General features: G+C 37.7%; 1 protein-coding gene across 5 annotated transcripts in view; it reads left to right on the forward strand.

The window, feature by feature from the left end:
- EPHA7 (EPH receptor A7) overlaps positions 1–18843 on the forward strand; it is a 166082-nt gene extending 147239 nt beyond the window's left edge. For 2 of the 5 annotated variants that reach the window (XM_009093545.4, XM_018918273.3), the window contains exons 15-17: positions 44–237; positions 1335–1490; positions 2669–6864. In XM_009093545.4, coding sequence (XP_009091793.1) covers positions 44–237; positions 1335–1490; positions 2669–2783 — 465 coding nt within the window. In that variant the 3' untranslated portion in view covers positions 2784–6864. Of the gene's footprint in view, positions 1–43; positions 238–1334; positions 1491–2668; positions 6865–15029 lie in introns of those variants that run through there. The other 3 variants (XM_018918282.3, XM_009093552.4, XM_030235586.2) reach the window with 3 other exon arrangements.
- Positions 18844–21191: the final 2348 nt, after the last annotated feature.

The following is a 21191-nucleotide window of genomic DNA, read 5'->3' on the forward strand; positions in this document are numbered from 1 at the left end:
AAATTACTGTTGATGAAAAATGATTAACTATTTTGGCTACTAGGTTATAAAAGCAATCGAGGAAGGCTATCGTTTGCCAGCACCCATGGATTGCCCAGCAGGACTGCACCAGCTGATGCTGGATTGTTGGCAGAAGGAACGCGGTGAAAGGCCAAAGTTTGAGCAGATAGTTGGCATTCTGGACAAAATGATTAGAAATCCAAACAGCTTGAAAACCCCCCTGGGAACCTGTAGCAGGTAAGAAAAGCTTTAGTGTGTGTTCTTCTGATGGTGCACATGACTGGGCTCTGGATGTTCTGCTTGGTGGCTGGTTCCAGTTCACACTTATTTCATCTGTCTTTCAGTTCTCCCTTCTTTCTGTTTTCTGTCCTTCTCTTCCCTCATTTGCCCTTCCTTTTTACCATGCTAAACAAAGCCAAAAAAGGACTTTCTTAGGAAAAAGAAAACCACACAAAATTAAGTAAATATCGCAGAACTAACACATTTCTCAGTAAACTGCTGTCTGCTCATCTTTCCTCACTCTCACCCCTAGTCTATGTTTTCCTTGTTTCTTAAAATAATAAAGTCTGGAGGGCAAGGATCATTGCCTACTGTATGTTTATATGATGCATCCCTTGCCCTAGGAACTGCTACAGTAGAAATAGTAATTACAATACTCATGCTTGGCCAATGTACCTTGACATGCTACGCTCTAGATTTTTCTCTTTCATTTTCTGGCTTTAACTCCTTTCAGTGATTGCATCTCATTGTATTTCATGATGTAGTTTTTAATGGCTTCTTCATAAATTTCAGGTGAATTATTTAATCATGGTAATCTTTTGATCTGCTCGCTAGACCGCTGTACTAGGGAATCAGCTGGCCTGTGTCCTGCTCCTGATTCTTCTACTGACTGAATTGCTGTGTGACCTTAAGACTTTGTGTCTCTGCTCTTCCCTTTGTCTTTGTTTTGTTCCATCCAACTGAAAAATGGAAGTAGCTACTACTATGTTTTCTAAGATGCATAAAAAAATAGCATCTTTATTTTACTCAGCAACATAGAGACAGCTGCTAGGTAATAAGGTTGATTTTCTATTGGTAACAGTACTCCATTAGGCTGATTTTGCTCACTCTGGCCTTTCATCTTTTATGTGAATAAGCTTAGGAAGCATATATTGTGAGCTACAGAGCAGGCAAGAGCTATTCACAGAATAATCTAAACTGTGTATAAAGGCCTATTACTTTCTACTCTCAACATTTTTAATACCCAAAACTTATTTGACTCTCACCTTGCTAAATACTCCCTGATGTTTTACTCTCTTTGGAAACAACTTACTTTCCTTTTTCCTTCTCCATAGACCAATTAGCCCTCTTCTGGACCAGAACACTCCCGATTTTACCACTTTCTGCTCCGTAGGCGAATGGTTACAAGCTATTAAGATGGAAAGATATAAGGATAATTTCACAGCAGCAGGCTACAACTCTCTTGAATCAGTTGCCAGGATGACTATTGAGTAAGTTAGTACTGGGCATGTTTAACTTGCATTTAGGGAATTTCTAGGTACAACAATATACAATGTTCAACTCAAAAACTTTACCCTGAGTACAAACATTGTACGTGGGTGTCAAATCAGCCATTTTAGAGGCTGATGATGTTGTATTAGAGCATCTCGTGAAAGGAGAAACAACCTGCTACCTCTGTGTAGCATCACTTTTTTCCCTGCCTTTCAGACCAACTGAAATAACATGAAGGGACTAGAATTTGAGGGAGAATGTGGCCCCTTCCAAAGTATGTATGTAGAGGAGAATGACCACTTTGCCTCCACCACCTAATTGGTGCCTTTTTCCCAATGTGCTCTGGGAAGATGTGGAATTTTCTTCTAATTGGCTGGGGGCTGTCTGTGTCCTGCAAGACAGGACTTTGCATCAGGATAAGTCTGTAGAAGCAAAACAATTTTCTGAAGGCAAACACGGCCTGTATCAGTACTGTCATCTTAAAACAGGTCTTCTTGGCACCCTGCAAACAGCTTTCTTGTCCTGGTGGCTGCCAAACACATGTAATTCCTCTTAGAGAGCGGTGGGTTTCTAAAAAAGTTTCTGACCCAGGATTCTCAAGAGTTCAACCCTATTCTTGTCTGCCTGGTGTCACCAGGGGTCTCAGCCTATAGCTTGGGAACTGTCGTCAGAGTCCACAAGCTTCCAGTGTTAGTAGGGGCAGAGTTGAAGCTGCTGCTCCTCATTCATTTGCATGATGGGTTTGTGTCAGTATGCAAAGGCATCTAGGCATCTCTTTAGGAAACAGACTGTGATCCCCAAAATCTTGTATTTATACATAACTTTGTCCCAAAAACCACCCAAGTGTTTTACAAGAGAAGTGTCTTTGCCTTCGGGTGTCTTTAAAAGACACACCCTAAGATTACCAGATAAGATTCTGTAAAACATACTGACCTCCTTCTCGGGCGTGGAGACCCACACAGTGCCATTGCATGACACCTGCCATGTAATTGCACTCGTCACTGAGAGGTTGAACAGTGCCTGTATGAAAATTCCCAGTACTGAGCTGAGGTTACGGCGTAGCTTCCGTGTCAGAACCCCGAGTCCGAACCGCTGCGTAGCTTTGACTCACAGTTGAATACCATACAATAGCAGTCTAAGTTGAAAAATTAACAATGTACGCATTTATCTTCCCCAGGGATGTGATGAGTTTAGGGATCACGTTGGTTGGTCATCAAAAGAAAATCATGAGCAGCATTCAGACTATGAGAGCACAAATGCTACATTTACACGGCACTGGCATCCAAGTGTGATAGACATTTCTCCCTTATGAGGGAGGTGACAGACTGAGAGAACAGCACTGGCCTTCAGTATATATGAAGTGCTGCTAGAAGACACTTGATTTCCTGGGTCCTTCCTGCAGTGAATAGAAGAGCTACAAGAAGCACCTACAGACTTGAACTCCTAAGTGCCACCAGAATTTATGAAAAGGGAATTAGGATCCACCAGTGGTGGCAAGGAAAACAGCAGTGACAATAAACAAAGTACTACCTGAATAAACATACAAACACCTTGAGCTCTCTAACCTCCTTTTTATCTAATAGACTTTTAAATGTACATAAAAATTTAAAAAAGAATATATTTGTCAGATAAAATCATGATATTATTGTTGAATTCAACAAAATATTTTCCTTAAATCTGTGATTTCTGAACCTTTTTTTAATCATTTGTGTTTATTCTTCATAAAGACTTTCTTTTAGTATGATGTTTATATCTTTGGACCTTTTTAGTGCTAATTCAATGACACATTACTACACTGGGTACCTCTGAATTTGAGTTCCTAGAGATTTAAGAAGCATGACCAAGCAATGTATATCTATCCAAACTTTGGTATCCCTTTGTGCCATTTCCTTTTGTTAAATCAACACCGTATTGACATGGCTAGCTAATTGGCAGGGAGTCAGGAAAATGCAAGTTGCCAAGAGCTCTGATATTTTTTAAAGAATTTTTTAAGGTTATACATATGCTATCTTTTAAAAGAAAATAAAAGAGAAAAAAAAGTAAGAAAAAAGAAAAGCAATAATGACCCCTAAGTAGTTCTAGGCACTTTTAGCAAATTGTTTGCAAGATGATTTTAATGGACTAGAGTTAAACTGAGATATATTCTAAGATGTAGATCTACAACTGTAAACCTGCTGAGACACAGCATTGAATGGACAAGTGATTGTAAGAGTGTCTCAGACTATGGGTGCAGTTCTCCAGTGTTACCTAAACCATTTAATCTGAGCACATCACGTTTCTTTTCAGTACTCTGCATTAGCAAATCTAAGAGAAGTAGCTGGTGTATATTTTCTATGAGTTTAAGCCGTATGCAGTCCAGTGGTCAGAATAAGGACGTAGCTTTTATATGAGAACTGTAGAGCATGAGACAAGGGGCAGTTCAGAATTTTCAATTTTTTTACAAGCTTTTGCTTCTCTGAACAAACATGCGTGTGCGTGGTCACACAGACACAACAGTCATTCATCAGGAGCCGAGGTGCAAAGGTACTTGCTCAATGGAATATCTTTTTACACCATTTACTTATATGTAGGGTTTTTTGATCAAAATATTTAATTACCATAAGCAATAATGAACAGAGTCTTTAGAGATATTGCAAGAATGTACGTGAACCGGAGAGAAATGCTTTAAAAAAAAAATCTGAAAATTGTGAACTACCCCAGCAATGAAATGCTGTACTTCCAAAGAGAATTGGGCTGCTTCTATTGATTTTGATAGAGAAAGATCCCAGGGATCAGTCATAAATTGGTCTGGTTTGATAATGTGGGCATCCACACAAAAAAAATAAAAAAAGAAAAACCTTGTAAATGTTCCTTTGTAAAACTTGTAAATTTTATTTATACTGTCTTGTTTTGTACACACATTTATGTGTAGTGAGCTCTGAATACATTGAAAATGCACTATATTTTTCTATTTTACTTGCAGAGCATCACAAACAAACATGTATATTCAGTGCTACATAATGTGTTTTCCCACATTTAGGACCAAAGATAGTTATCAAAAACTTAAATGCATCCTTCTCCCCCCCTCCCTCCTTTTTTCCCCCCCTTTTTTAGATCACTGTACAGTGTTATATTTGTCATTTTATTTATTTGTTTCACTAGGAAAATCAGTTTGGTTATACTAATTTTTTGTCCCCACCCACCTTTGTTGAAGAAAATCTGTAAAAAGCTTTTAACTAGCATAATCCCGATACATAGACACTTCCATTTGTAATCTTTGTAATAGACTGTAAATATATTTTTGGAACTATAATGCAATGTGCATAAGGGTTATTTTTCAGTGTCCATATATGATTGTTTATACAATTCACAGCACTTTACAGTCATGCTGAGAAGCCTAATTTATTGCCTGGATTTGGGCAGAGTAAGAAAAAATGGTGACTATTCTTATTTCGTATTAGATTGTCATTCAGTCGTAACGGAGTTATTTTCACGTATGCAGCTCAAGCTGTTTTTTTAACTATTAAAATTAATTTTCTAAAAAATCTGTAGGAGTAAGATGCAGAGTAGACTGCATGCCCAATATTGAAATTAGTGCACCCAAGCACTCGGCCAAGGCACTTCAAGTAGCCATTAGAACACAATTAAAAAATACACAATTATTAAACATCCATTTTGTGGTATAACAAATGCTGAGTGCCTCGCTACTGTGGTGAGCATCTGTGGGCAGCTGGGCACAGCTGGGTGTTTTGGAGTCTTGTTGCTGCTTTAGGCACCCAGCTAGGAATTTAGGAGTCTTTAAGTTCAGACACCTGCTTCCTTATAAATCTTGGCTACTGTTTCTAAGGGCTTGGTCATCAAAGGTGCGATGCAGCAATGCTGATATTGCTGAAAATCTAAAAACCCCAAATGCAAAAGAATTGAGGCCAGGCTTCACCTTTAGGACCTGTTCAATATTCTGAAGCACAGAGGCCTCGAAGCACGTGTGGTTATTTGGGCTCACGCATGTACAAGTGAGGGCCCTAATGGTATTTCTTCCTTAATTTTCCTGGTTTGATTTAAGCCATCTTCTTTGAATAGTAAATATATTTTAGCATTCATCTATATACCTTGACTGCCTTAATGTTGCCACAGATTTTTACACATTAGAAAGTGGTTGAGTAGACCCAGAAAGCACAATTGCGATCAACTGCAATCAATCAGATAACTTATCTACATGTTCAGATCATTACTGCATTAGAGCACATGTGTGTAAATGGATTTGTAACTGGCAGAGCTGCAAAATATTGACATCAGTTGCAGTTACCCAGGTTCCAGAAAACACAGTCCAGGGTAAGGAAAAAAAGTGCCAGAGAAAGTTGATGCTCATGGGAGGAACTGAAGAATAGGTTGGGTCACAGGGAGAGTGAAAGGCTGAATGATGAAAAAATTCAGTTCTGGCTTTATTTCAAAGAATTTGGACATTGTGCATTGCTAATGACAGATTACCAGGCTGTCAGTGAGACTCATATTTCTTGACTTTATTCATCTGCAAGAATCTAGAAGAGAGATGCCTAAAAAAAAGCAGGATGAAACTCCCTTTGGGAATGTTTATCTCCATTAGATGTAGAAGGAAGCCAGATGATTAGCTTAAATTAGGCATCTAATATCTATATAGCTAAAGTTAGGTAAAATGTGTCCTACCCTATCTGTCCTTGGCTGCAACAGTTTTCCTTGTAAAGCCGAGTGTCATAAAAAGGCAGCTCCTCCACCACTAGTATATACCAGAATGTATTTAAACTGGGCTTTATTACAGAGAGAGATGATTTTTTATTATTATTATTATTATTCAGAGACTTGTAACACGCCATCTAAATGCTTTTTGTATGTGGATATCAATTCTTGAAAATTTTTGTGATTATTCTGAGGAAGACCCGCCTAGTAAATTACAGTTATTTAATATTTTAAATAATCAGAAATATTTGCTGACATACTGCTTTAGTCCAGAGGTTATGTGATCAGATATGATAGTTGCTGTTTGCAAAACCATGTTTATCTAAAGCCTTGTCATGTAAAATCTCCAGGAGGCAAAGATGCTTAAATGTATCTCAAATTGAATGTTGCCCTTAATATCTCAATAATTGAGCTCTGTCTGTATTATTTTCAACTTAAAATGAGGTTTTTTATATTTGTTTAAGCTTGAATTATCTGGCAGCCACTGAGGGAGTTTGAAAAAGTGATTTTAAATTAAATTTGCTTTTTTCCACTAATAGTAATATACAATGAATAGTTTCCACTGTTTTGAATGTTACAAATCTATTGCTTTAATGTGGGGGATGAACGGGGTTTATTTTTGTTTTGTTGTTGGTATTTTTTTACATTTATTGGTTAGTAGTTGAAATAAAAAAATAATAATTTGTCCTTAACTTTCTAAGTAATTCATATATAGCAATTTTAAGAGTGATTTAAATTCTGTGACTTTTGGGTTACTACTGGGAGGGTGATCATGTCACTACAGCCATAATGCCAGGTGATACAGTAACACCCTGCCACAAGAGCAGGTTCAGCCAACATTGTGTTGCCCAGTAAGGACATGAAGCAGTTCACTGGCTGTGTGAAAGGAGTGAAGGGCAACTCAGCCAAAAAATGGTCATTTCACCTTTTAAAACTGTGTGTGTGACATGTTAGAGCTAAAACATCCTTAATTAATTGCTTCCCTGCATGTGGTTTAAAATTGATGTGCTCATGATATGCATTTGGTCTTTGGTGGATTTTGTTCATTGGTTGGGCTGTTTCTCCTTTTTTTTTTTTTTTTTAATTTTAAACAAGTGACATTTGAGGTTCTCATGGAAGAGAACAAATGACAAGTACAGAATGACAAGTGCTGTTTTAGAAAAGTGTAATACAAATTCTTGCCCAAGAGCCATTCTGGCAGCAGGTGCTGCAGGGGTATTCAGAGAGTTGGTGCTATGATTTGCTGAGCAACTATCACAACAGGTTTTCTCCATCTTCAGGACCTGTTAGGATTGTACTTCTGATCAATTAACTGATATGTGGAAACACGAGAATTTTTTCCCCACTAACTTGTAGTGGACCTACATTTGGTAGATTTGAGATTTCCAAGACTACTCAAAAGCCTTAGTCTAAAACAAATTTCTAGTAAAACAAGCAATCCTGCAGCCTATGTTTTTTCTTGTAATCCCCTAAGGGTTTCAAATGTAGCCAACAATTACTTTTAAACAGACATCTTTACTGTTTGCATAGTGCAGCCCTCTATTTATGAGGAAATAGGCAGTTCTGCAATTCAAGTTCCTGCAAAAAAGGATTGGGGAGGGAAAACAATGGTTTAGGGAAAAAAAAAAAAAAGTCCTCATCTAACAAATGTCCTGTGAAACCTAGAGTATAAGAGGGCTCCCCATTTGTGTAACGCATTCCATATAGGTTTTGAAAAATATAAAGGATTAAACCACAGGCATACAAACTGCAATATCCTGATGAAAGAGTTGTGGTAGAATGCAAGCTAATTTTGTGAGAGTTTTTCCTCTGGATTTGTTTTTTGAGAGTTTTAAATTACAATAATTGACACATGCATTTAGAGTCAAATCTGTTGGGAGAGGCCAAGGGATAAAATTTGCGTGTCTATAATATCTATGAAATTCTCAGAGAACTTTCAGGGTGGGCAAGGGTTAGGCAGTTTGAAAGTGAAAGGAGTGGTGTGTACACCCTGTAGGTTACATCCAAAAAGATTATGAAGGGTTAGAAATTATGGATTAAAACCCTCTCTTTGGTACATGGTGAGAAGTCAGAAGATAGGAGGGAGTGGAAAGAGAGCTGTGAAGTCATTCACAGTATCTGAGTCTAAGTTGTAGGGTTCCACAAGATATTTCTGGCAGAGGAGTTAAGGAGTGTGAAGATTTTTTAAGTAAAGAGACGCTGTTAATATAATATACCCAATAATGTAGTGTAGAGTGGTTTCAGCACTCTGATTTTTCCTCAGGCCAGATTGGAATTTGTCAAAGAGACTAAATTGAGACAGATGGGAAAGCAACTGGTAATACACAACTCATTCAAGCAGACTTGAAATCGAGACACGAAAGGAGAATTTTACAATAAAAGCCTGAATATAAGACATGAACTGTGATGGTATTTACTCTCAGATGATTTTAGAGTAGCTCTCTTTAAGTCTTGTATAATGATAGCAGATTTTAGCACTTATACCATACAAATTGGATGAAATTAATGTCTAATTAAAGTGACCAAAAAAGAACCACAAGTTAAAAAATAACTGATGTCTTGATAGACTATGAAAAAAGATGTGATACAGCCAGGCGAAACTTGTGTAGCCAGCCAAATGAATCTTGGACAAAACAAGACATAATGCCTGGTGCCAGAAGAGCTAAATCAGGAATAGAAAATCTATTCATCCATACACCAAGGCTTCTGCATTTAATTGAAGCAAATAACCAATTGTAGAGCTGTGCTGATAATAATAATTAATAATAAAAGCTACAACTTGGAGGTCCTCTGATGAATTATAACATGGCTAACACCAAAAAACACACAGTGCTTGAGCCATAGCTGAGCCCAAAGACATATGTGTGCTACTGGTATTAGAGTTCCATGACTCTGAGTATGTCAAGTTATTTATAAACTGGAGACATAGCCCCAAGTCCATAACTAAAGTCTTCCTCTTCTGTGCCAAAACAAAGCAGAAGGAATGATGAGAGTCTGTAGGATAAACAAATGCAATGGAAATCATCTTGTGATTATATTGCCCAGAGATGTAGAGTCTCTCACTGGAGATATTCAAGGACCATCTGGATGCAATCCTGTTCTGTGTGCTCTAGGACACCCTACTTAAGCAGTGAGGTTGGACCAGATGACCCAGAGTGGTCCCTTCCAACCTGACCCATTCTGTGATTCTGTGATTACTTCCTTAGAATCATGAAGAAAACCGTGAATTTACATTAAGGAACAAACTTCCTGTGTCTCACTGAGAAGAAAATTCATCCATTATTTTTACTTAAACATTCAAACCTGCCTTGCAAGAGTCTAGACTGATAGATAGATAGATAGATAGATAGATAGATAGATAGATAGATAGATAGATAGATAGATAGATAGATAGACAGATAGAATGCATCCACTTTGATCCCTCTCATTTCATGTCTGTAGAAACATTATTCAGGCAATTTCTTGACTGTTGTTCAACCTGTGTTACTGTACCATCTTCCACTGGCTTCCTGAAGGGCTGCATGTCCATTTTAACATTTTTGCTGTAAAATGTTTTCATTCTCTTTTCTCAGGGACAAACAGCCTCTGCCAAGAACACATGTGTAGCTTAACAGCAAGAAGGTGCAGGAATCTCAGATTTGTTCTCTTCAGCATGTTCTTTTCAGTCATAGTCATAAATTAAATCTGTTATTCCCCTGATGTTTCACACAGTACATTGCATGAGAAATCTGATTTGTCTGGAAGAAACTTAGTAAAATCACCCAGATACCTCTTGAAATCAGAAATGGCATTTTTAAAGTGATTGGGTGATTAGGATTTTTTTCAGTAAGTGAAAGAGTTGCAGAGCTCTTGCCCTCAGGCCATTTCATTCCAGGTCTTTCTCCTAATTTGTTTACAGGAGGAGCCCGTAAATCATCCCTTATATTCATCTATACAAAATAGCAGTGTCGCCTTTGCCACTAGACAATATTTGTACCCTCATGGGCTGCTGGAGAAAAAGACAGGGTTAGATTAAAATCCAGGCCAATATGACTACCTGAAGAAATTGGGCCAGCAAGGCACTGAGAGGTATTCCTAATGAGGAGTCTCCTTTAATATTACTGGGACTTAGTGCTCACTTAGTGCTGTGGAGAAACGATTCATTGCTGTTGTGGAGGGAAAAGCTGCTCTTTACTGCATAGGTTTCCTACACTTCAGTTCATCCACTGCCAATGGCAGGAATGGAGGCAGGAAAGGAGAATAAAAAATAGCTTTCAGGCATTTCTTTGTAGTGCTATTCTCAAGAGAAATAATTGTCTCAATGCCTACATTACCTAAATTTGTGCAAGAGGCAAATCTCTTTTATGCCTTTTACTTGCTGGCAAAAGCATCCCAATTAGGCTGTGTGCTCTTTGTTGCAAGTCTCAGCCACAAGCTGCCTCATATCCCATGAAACTGCTTTCCTAACAGCAGGATGGTACTGCAGGTACTCCCAGGCAGTACCTTTCTTGCAGTAGTTACTTGAGTGTCCCAACACCAAATTCCCCCTGCAGTTTTCCATGTTTGTTACCTTTAGCAGAGCTGCCTTTGAGGGATATTTTCTCAGCCATGAGGTAGGAGGCTATTTGTAGCACTATGCTCTACTTCAATTTCTCCCCAGCTGGCATCAGTCACTAACAGTTACCTAGCAGCACCCATGCTTCCCTGCAGGGTAAGCAGAAGATGATTGTGAGGAAGGAATATTTACTACCCAGCAGTACCAAAAGCAATGTCTGTCTACAACCAACAAACTGTGAGTCAGGGAGACCACTCCTAAGTGCAGAAGTCATTAGTGTTGGTCAAAACAAAACAAGCAAGAAAAAGAAGTGAGTTCACAGTGGGGGGAATTGTTGTATACAGAAGAGCAGAATGTCAGGCTTATGTGGAATTCCCAGTTAACACCAGTGTGTAGCTGGTGGAGGGTATTTAACTACACTCCATAGCTAATGGAGTGTATTTAAAACAATGGCAGAATCTTTCTGTTGGCAATGCAATCTAAGGGGAAGCTGAATGGCAGAAAAAAAAAAAAAAAAACCCAAACAAAACTGCCTGGAGAAGGGATTATGTCAAGGAAGCAGGAGAAAAGAGTTACCTTCTGTGATTTTACACTCCTCACAATGAATGGGAGGAAAGTGTCTTCACATTCATTCGTACTGTTATAAACATTTCTTATGGATTTTTTGACATTCATATATCTGGATTGTTGAAAATCATATGAAAACAAATGCTTGACCTGTGTCATCTGCTTCTGAATTATTTGCTGAAAAAGCAAGAGGATATATCTTAGAAATATTACCTGCTTTCAGTATAGCAAGGTATCTCAATAATTATTGAAAAGGGAAGAAAAGTCTGTATAAAGTAAGCATTTAAAGTAGCTAATACCATTTTTACACTTGGATATTTTTAATAGCATTGTGCAAAGCTGAATTTATCTTTTATATAACATCAGATGCTGTCAAGTTATTTAAATTTAAGATTACATACATATATTACATACATATTAGGAATACATATATATTATATATATACACTTACAGAATATATATATATATATATGCAGAAGCCAGATATCTTAGCAAAGACTTATGTATGTACAAATGTCATTGAACCATTGCAGCATACTTTTGCAAAACAATATTTTATATTTGGCAGTGCTTAGACCTAAGTTCTATTGTGTTGTTGCTATTGCTTTTAATTTTAAGCACCTTTTGGTGACAGAAGTCCTTGTTAGCTTCAGTCAATGAGCATTAGTAAGGAGATGAATATGATGCAAATTTGTAGAAGCTGTTTGCTGCTAGTAGGAAGATATCTCACAGAAATGTCATCCAGCTATTTCTGGGCTCACTCTCACGCCTTTTCTAGCATAAATGCTGGAACAAAACATCAGACTGACTCCTCTCATACTTATTGATAGCTGAATCATGGCTGTCCATGGTTCAGGATGCTGATGGATAGACATGTAATACCTGTCTGGCATCCTTATGGAAAAGGCTCACCTTATTTTCCTGTGATTTGATGAATGGCCTACTTTTCTGGAACTTGTGGAAATGTTACATATCTCTTGGGTGAGAAAGGCATAGAAAGACTGAGATTGACTCTACACTACCAGGCTGTGGGAAGGTATTATAAAAAGGCCAATATGATATTTTCTAAACCCTCTAAAAGGTGTGGGAAACGAGAGACTCGTATGTTGGTATTCATGTGTTACCAGACACTTTGAGCTGCAGCTGCTTGCCTTGGAAAAGGTTGGTTAGGATAAGCCTAGTCCAGAATTACCTCTGAAGTTACTGCCTCTAATGTACCATCCCTTCCCTTCCTGATGCACCTTTCCTTTTCAGAAATCCTCTCCTTCTTCCTCTGAAAATCTTGTTTATGACACTTCTGTGGGAATGAGGGGACTGTTTTATTGAGTAAAATGTATATTTTTCTTGGAAGGCATTGAGTGGCTTTCTTTTCCCAGAAAAGCTAGTATCTCAGTCTGCAGGAACCACACTTTGCCATATCATTCTGACATTGGTCAACTATTAGATAAAGCGCATGTGATCTCTTTGATCCTTCTTTACATATATCTCCTGTTGAAAGGATGAATTTAGAGATCTAGTTTCAGAGAAGGTTAGGGGCTGTGAATCCCTGACACATCCTGATTTAGTGTTGGGATACATGATAGCTTACCCAAGGCACTCGGAGAGCTAGCTCTCATGGGGTTTCCTTTATGTGGAAGTCACAGTGTGGGTAGTAACTTTTGCACATTTTCTCTCATTATTGATTTTGGATATGGCCTTGGCATGTACCAGAGACTGGATAAATAAGTGCTGAATCCAGCCATACAGATGTAGCAACCAAGAACTGAAGCCCTATCCTCACTTCAGAGGCTTTATCTACTGTCTTTGACTGGCCTTCAGTTTCTCTGAACTGTTTTGGGTTTCCATCTCTTTTCAGGGAGATGGACTGTCTAATTCAAATCTGGAATGATATAGGACAGCATGGCAGCTAGAAACAAACCATTATGATAATGAGTAGCTGCGTCCTAGTGATGGAAGGAAATGATCTCATTGATTCGCCATGTGTTGCACAGGGATCCTCATCTCCCATTTGTTGATGTTTCCTTCTTGTTTCATTCATGCTTTTCTTGCTCCTGGGCTCTGCTGAGCTGGAACTGGTACTTGGGCAGTGAGAACTACTGGCAGCCCAGAGTAAGGCTGTGCCACTGTCCAGGGTGGCCTTGTACCCTATTTCATGAATCTCTTGATCTGGAGACTTTCATTTTGATTCTACCAAAAAATATCAGGAGAGAGATAGCCAATAAAAATATAACTTGAGGTTTTAAATACCTATGCATCAAAGTGACATTTTTGACTATCATTTACATTTAGCTTTGAAAAAATTCACATGTCAATCATTTTTACTAATTCAAAGGCTTACTTGTCTTCAAAATACTAAAAGGACCTATCAGAGTAAAAAAGTTCTTCCGTTTTGAAAAGATCTCTCCTCAGAGTGCCTTTTTGACAAATTCTTTTCTCATGCATTCCATGCATTACTAGGGCTTCAAAGGGCAGGTGCAAAAAAATCTAATAGAAATGAGGTTTAGCTTAGTTAATACCTTCCCTTCATGTGAAATTAGTCCCTAGGACACTTTACTAGAGACAGAAGAAAACTTTCTGTCCCTCCATCAGATTACCTCCTCTAGCTCTTCTTTTTGTTTGTTAAGCCTCAGATATTATGGCTATTAATAATATTGGATTCTCTTCTCAGTTTATCATAAAACATCTTGCTCTCATTTTTCCCCTTTGGTGACAGAGATGTATGGCATGCAATGATGTGTTAATATCACTGTTCTCTTAAATGAGTCTCTTCCCTTTGATTCACACTGTTAAATAATATAATCCATGTGCTGGAATACCAGATACTACTTTGGAAGCACTATAAGTATATTGGTTGGTATAGCAGGGGGACATTCCTCTGCTAGTTTATTTTTCATTAGTATTAGTGTTACACTGGCTTGTCTCAATGTCTATAACAAATTGCTTTTCTACCAGGAATTTTCAAATTAGTTAAGAGATTTCTAGCCATATGTAAAATAATTTGCATTCGGTCCAGGCTTACATCCATTAGTGCTAAAGCTATCTTGTTTAGAGATTTCATATGACCAGTCTGTCACTAAATGTACAGTAAAATCCACATCTTAGTCTTTCCTTTCCTTTTTTCAGCTCTGGGTTTGTTGGGGCTTTTTAGGCAGATAGTAACATAAACATTGCCTTCAGGTGCCTAGTATCATATAATGACTGAGATGAGTCACTTAAAATGTTTTATAAGATTCTTCAGCATACCAAGAGCTTCTGATAATACTGGACTAAGGGAGAGACTATTTTTATTAGCTTCCATGCTAGAATCTATCTACCTTGTGTATGCTTTTTTAATTAAGCAGAGTTAAATTGAACACACCCATTCCACCCTTGTCCTGCTTCTCTGTTTCAAACAGTTATTCACATCTTCTCCCAGTACTTGATTTTATCCCCTAATCCCCATCTGAAAAACTGCACCTCATTCATTTATTTCCTTTGTTTCCAATACTGAAATTGTCAAGTATAACCCTGTGGCTCATTGAGATCCAACGTGAAGCACAACTACATTTCCTTCATGTTAGAGGTGTTTGCTTGAGAATTTTTGAGTTTATTGATGTTTACCTACCCAGTCAATGAGAATTTTTGTCAAATAGTGGTGTATACATGGCAATGAAAATGATAGTGTAATTTGCCTCTATTACTTCCTGATATCAGGATTCTGCTGCACTGCAAATTTCATATCTGTTGTTATTATTTGTTTGACAGAATCAAAAACATGCCAGGTGCTTTGCAAAACAGAGAACAAGAAAAATCCCTTTCCAGAAGAGATGACAGCCTGAATAGAAATGGCATAATGGCAGGAGACAAAGGAAGCAGAAAGGGGAAGCAAAACAAGAGTTATAACCATAAGATCATGAGATTGGTTTGGAGGCACAGTGAACGCTATGAGGCATTTTTTTAAAGCCCATAAAGACTGTAGTTGGGATTAGAGAATGGAAATGTAGAAAAGAAGCATGGAAAGGAATGGAGAAGAAGGGAGGAACAGACTGGCAACAGGAGGAAGAGTAAACAGAGGTGTATGGGAGAGGCCAGAACACACATCTGACAAACTGAGGATTATGACTAATGACAAGGATGAAAGACCACATCTGAAGAGCATGATGATTTCAGGAGGATGGCGAAGCAGGAAATGGCGATGCTGCTAGGGAGAGAAGAGCCGGCAAAGCTGCCCTGGAAGCCTGCCCTGGAAGCTCCTCACGCTAACATAACCCTGCTTCCCCATCTTCTTTCTAGCTCCCCTCTTATACATAAAATATGTATATAGAAGAGCAAAGGAGAAGGAGAAGCAGCTAAATAAACTTTTCCAAAGATCCTGCTGGGGAAGAAGTTTAAGCTGTGGTGATACAGATTTACTCCTACTGATACTGCTCGCGGTAGCAAGAGGCAGAGAGCATTCTGTTAGTCATACTCCTGCAGATGAATCTATGTGAGTCTTTGCCTCTGCTTACAAATAGGCCTTGTTGAGAAATATTCGGCAAAATTATAATACTCCAGCCAATCTGGGACATTTTAAAATGTCCTTTTCATTCTAGAACAGAAAGAAATTATACCACTCACAGTGAAATGGAAACAGGAAAGAAGAAGATTTTAACAAGTTTTTTTTTTAATGCTGAAAATAATCATTTCAGTATTACAGAAAAATATAAGGGGGATTTTGCTCATTGTGGAAAAAAAACACATATGATAACTTTTCATGAAATTTCTGAAAAAATTGGAAATTATTTTTATTATGTAGGACTGGTTTTTTTGTTGTGGTTTTTCTTTTTTAGAAAATTGGTATTTTTAGAAGGAAACAGGAATATTGCCATGTTCGGTCTGTCAGACTTTTAAAATACTCTGATTTCCAAGGTAAGGATTCTTCAGAAGTGAGAAAGCTGAAACGTGGCCAGTTTAATCTCTTCCTCACTTCCTTCTCCTCTGCTTCTGTGATCAGACATGTCTAACGATTAGTCTGCAAAGAGCAAAGCCAGTTTCTATGTCTCCCTGAGAAAAGGCATTTTGCCAACGACTTTAAGAATTTTTAACTGGATCTACTTACAGGAAGTCGCTTTTTTGCTGCAGACTATGTGTCCACTTAAATCCTCCTTAAAGCTCTTCCATTTTGCCTGGAAAGGTTTATCAGAGAGCAAGCGGGAAAGGCTCAGATCTTTCCGTCTCCTGTGAAACTGTTTCTGAACATAGTTATAGCTTAGCAGATGTACAGGTATGACAGTTGAGAGACTACTGCTGTTAATGAAGTATTCTATTACGTTGGCATATATAGACACTTTTCACTTGGTACTTCTGACTGCACAGTATTGATGTTTAGGCTATTATAAGTACTTGAGCATTATATTCTTTTGGTAAGTTTTAGAGGACAGAACTGGGTAAATTATTCTTCTCCTTCAGGGTAACACAGCTTTACATGAGTCATTCATCTTGAATGTACACCAGAGTGATATCAAGTTGGTTGTTGTGACACCTTATCAATATGATGCCATTTTTAGTTTCTTCTAGCAGTGGAATGATTTGTCTCATGGAGACAATGGCCTTGTTTGAGAATGGTGACTGGATAAGATTAAAATAATTTGTTTGAATGAGGAGGAGGCAACTGAAAGTCATAGCTGAAATATTACCAAAACTCCTTAACTGGCTGGATTTGTCCATCATTTGCTTGAAGATTTTGGTAAATGGTGCTTTTTTGGGTTCCCAAATGCCAGCAATGGCCAAGCACTTTCTTTTATTTTTCTTCAATTTGGACTTTGCTTAAGTTAATTAAGCTTTTATCATCTCAGGGTACCATTTTAGCAATGAGGTTTGCAAGACCTTCTCTGTCAGTGTGAAAACTTTGGCTACTTAAGAACATATGAGGTATAGAGAGTAAACTCAATGCTCAGCAGTGCTTGAAGAGTGATTCCCACCTCAGTAATTTCTCTCCACTGTCATCAAAATAACACTGGATTTAAATGCTATAGCCATGGTGTCAATTTACCAAAATCCTCTCTTGCCTAAATTATCCTTCAATTAATCATAGCTGAAAGTTTTATAACAATCCACCTATCATTAAAAAAATGGGATTGCAAAGTAGTGTCATAGTATCCCCCATAATAATGTTTGTATATAGTTTTTACATATATGAAAGAACTCCATTAACTTAGTTACATGCAACTTTTTGCAATAAGAGGCACAACATAAAGCAAGATCAAAACACAAGTAATATTTCCACTAATTTTATTTAGCCAAGCTCCAGATTTTGCATAATTTTGCTGCTGCTTTTGTCATGATAGAAGATATGGAGGTTATCCATTCCTGCGTAACTTTTGGTGCTGAGAGAGGATTCAGCTGTGTGGCACCTTACCACCCTCTGATACCAAAAAAAAAAAAAAAAAAAGAAAAAAAATTCCACTGGAGAATGTGGCATAACCTCTGGGAAATGCAGTTTGACCTACCTTCTGGGTTCAGACACTGAACTGGACGCATGATTTGGGAAGGGATTTAATACCAGCTACCTCAGTAGCCACAAGGTGTTACAGGAAAAAGATTGAAAAAAAACCAAACTACTATAATGTATCCTGAGACTGAAGGACAGCATGGTTATTTTGCCTATGTATTAATTTCTAACCTTGCCTATACTTCTCCTCACAATCCTTCCCTGATATTGTCTGTCAGCTCTTTCAAGAAGACACTTGGTTGTGCACAAAGTAGGAATAGCTGCACTGACTCAAGCCACTAGCCCACATAGCCATGTGTACCTGGCTGTGTGCCTTGGTGGGGGTACAGTCTTGTTAGAAGGCCTCCACTGATCCCTGCAGATCAGGGAAACCTTCAGCTGTTCACTTCCAGACTTCTTCAGGGCTCTATATCTGATATGGACAGTTCAAATACTTCCCAAATCAGGGCAGTGCACTATGATGAGTAGTCTGAATTTGTCCTATATTCTGTGAATTTACTTCTTTCTTCTGTCAGTCTTCTCTCTCTGTCTTGCCCTTCTTTCTCCTGAAGTAGAATGACAAGGGCTGCATGAATTATTCAAAATAAGAGTGTATGATGTATTTATACAGTGATATAGCGATACAGTGTATTTATACTGTGATATATATATATATATGTTTTCTATTTTGTTTACAGTTTCTTTCTTAGTCATCCAAATATCCTGTTTCACATTTTTACTTGATACTGGGTGCTTGACTTGATGTTTTCAGAGAGATGTCTGATGTTAATTCCTTATTTTTTTCTTCTCAAGCAATAGTTAATTCATAGTCCCTGCCTCTGTGTGTATAGTTAGACTTATTTACCCCTTGTTCAGTTCCTTCTGTTTCATCAGATTTCATCACTCCTTCATGGCCAAGAGCATTGAAAATTGTGAAATCATATTGCAGTTTTTTCCAGGCAGTTCCTTACTGATTTACCTTACAAAAAACATTTTGTATCAAACTTTCTCATCTGACAGTTCTTAGATATCACATCTCCCTTTACTACTAATAAAAGTACTTTTGCTTAAATACTTTGTTTTATTTCATGCTTCAGTCCAGGAATCTTTGCAAACACTTAAGTGCCCAATTGCTATAATTCACTTCTATGTTCTTAAGGTTGGGGGAGGGAAGACTTCAAACTATTGTCATTTGTGCTTTATTAACTGGAAACCTTAAAAGCAGATTTTAGACCTTCTTATTGCCTCCTGGTTCTGACAGAGTGGTTATACAACCTTCAGAGTGAAAAATTGCTAAAGGCTAGATCCATAAACTGCATCTAGGAATGCCTTTGGCCTCTTAGATCTCCTGTCTCCTTGCAAAAGCTGTAAACCCAGATTAGTTACATCCCTCTACACTAGAGGAGAAAACCTGGGTGTTTAGCAACAACCAACACTTTCATACTGAGCAGGGAACAGTCTGAGTGAACAGAAGAAACATCCAGATGGGGAAAATTAAACCAGGGAGTGGTGTACTGATGCTGGTATATTTTTTAACACCGCCTTGCTCGTGGGACTGTAAGGTGCTGTAAAGTAAGACTTTCAGCATCTCTCCCTCATCAGCTGTTTCTCTTGTTGATCCCACTATTTCCTGCAGTAAGCTCTAGAACCAAGCTACAATGCTGAGGTCACAATCCTTCTTTCTCCCTAGCACAGTGAATGTGCACAGAACTAGCACAGAACTTTCAGGGTTAGGCAGCAACTGAGTAGACTTTAGGGAACTACCCTGTCAGCATGAGCACTCAAAGCAGAAGTGTGTTTAGCCACTCCTGTTTAAGTGCAAGTCTAAGCTGGGGTCCGAGTTACAATACCAATGAAAGCAGTAACAAGAATTTGAATCCCAGCTTTGCAGACCTGTTAAACTTCCTTGTGAGAAAGGACTCACTTTATATAACCCATGTATAACCTTGACTCAAATAGTATTCTTGCAATCCTGCAAAACCTATGCTTGGTCTACACAAGTGTGTGTCATGACCCATGTTGTCACATGAATACTGACAGTATGTAAATGTAGACAGGTGAGTAGACCCTATGAGTTATAAGTATTCATAACATACCAAAAAATCTTAGATAGTGGGGAAAAGGAGTGAGCAACATAAGTGAACCATGACTGACATTTAGTGTTCCTCAAGCTGAATTGAATGCTGAATATTTGAGAGAAGGAACTGAGAACATATTTATTTATTTATTTAATGTTTTAGAAACATCTCCACTTGCCAATATTAAAAAAAATACAAAAACCCAAACCAAACAACAACCAAAAAAAATCAAACAAAAAACCCCACACCACAGTTATGCACTGTGCTTATTTTTCTTTAGTTATAAAAGTTATTCTATCAAAACATATATCTATACTAATCTGGCCAGTGACAAAAGTGAATCAGCTACTAGAGGAGGTTTGGGATGATGAATTTCCATCTGTTCCATTACATCTTAGATGCCTGTAAATTCTTGTCTGAAACAGTAGAACTTTGAGAACTAATAAACCAAAAATTAAGACTGTAAACTATCAAATCAATCTGCCCTGTGATTTTTTAAAAAAGAAAAAGCTCTGAATGACTGCTATCTTTGTCTTCTATATCTATGCATCTACATTAATACAAGCTTCTGTTATCTATATCTATATAAATTTTAACACAGGCTAGTTCACACATTTGTAATATTTTCTTTCTCAGTTTGTTAGATTTATATGTTGGCACAGTGTCTCCAGTGCTTCAGCTTTTTTTTTTTTGTTTTGTTTTGCTGATATCAACATTAATGGGTTCTACTTTAATTGATAGTTATTGAGTAAGGATGTCAGCTAGCAATAAAATAAAAGACAATGATCAGAAACTTGGGTTTAGGGAAAAAATTCATAACAAATCCCAGGTCAGCCTGTCCTTCCAGGTGTGTACTGAGCAGGCACAACAATTTTTGTATGTAATGCCAAAATGGCACAGAAAGTGGATTTTTATGCACTGACACCAAATAACAATAAAGCTCTTTCAAGGCCTCATAGAGACATGAAGGAACTCGTAGAAGCCTCTGTTTTTAAACTTGTCCAAAAACATCTAAGTGATAATTTTGTGACAGTTCTGATATTTTGTATTCACACCAGATCCTAGAAAAATTCCCCTTCCTTGTTCTCAGCCCATGTCACCAGCCCTTTCTAGCTCTTTTCTTTCTATGTAGTACATGATTGAAGACTTCATTGGTTGTTGGTTGCAAGTTTACTCGTGAAAAATATCTTTTTGGTTGTGTTTTGACTGTAAACTACACTTACATTATTGAAAGACCTGGTTCAATCTTTTTTCTATTCCAAAACCCACATTTAGGAAGTGATAAATGATTAATTGATTCTTCAGAAAAAAAAAAAAATAATCTCTTCTACTTTTCTTAAAGAAAAACATTTCCTATATCATACCCTGGCTCTAAGGTTT

The sequence above is a fragment of the Serinus canaria genome, chromosome 3 (assembly GCF_022539315.1).
Source record: "Serinus canaria isolate serCan28SL12 chromosome 3, serCan2020, whole genome shotgun sequence".
NCBI classification, from domain to species: domain Eukaryota; kingdom Metazoa; phylum Chordata; class Aves; order Passeriformes; family Fringillidae; genus Serinus; species Serinus canaria.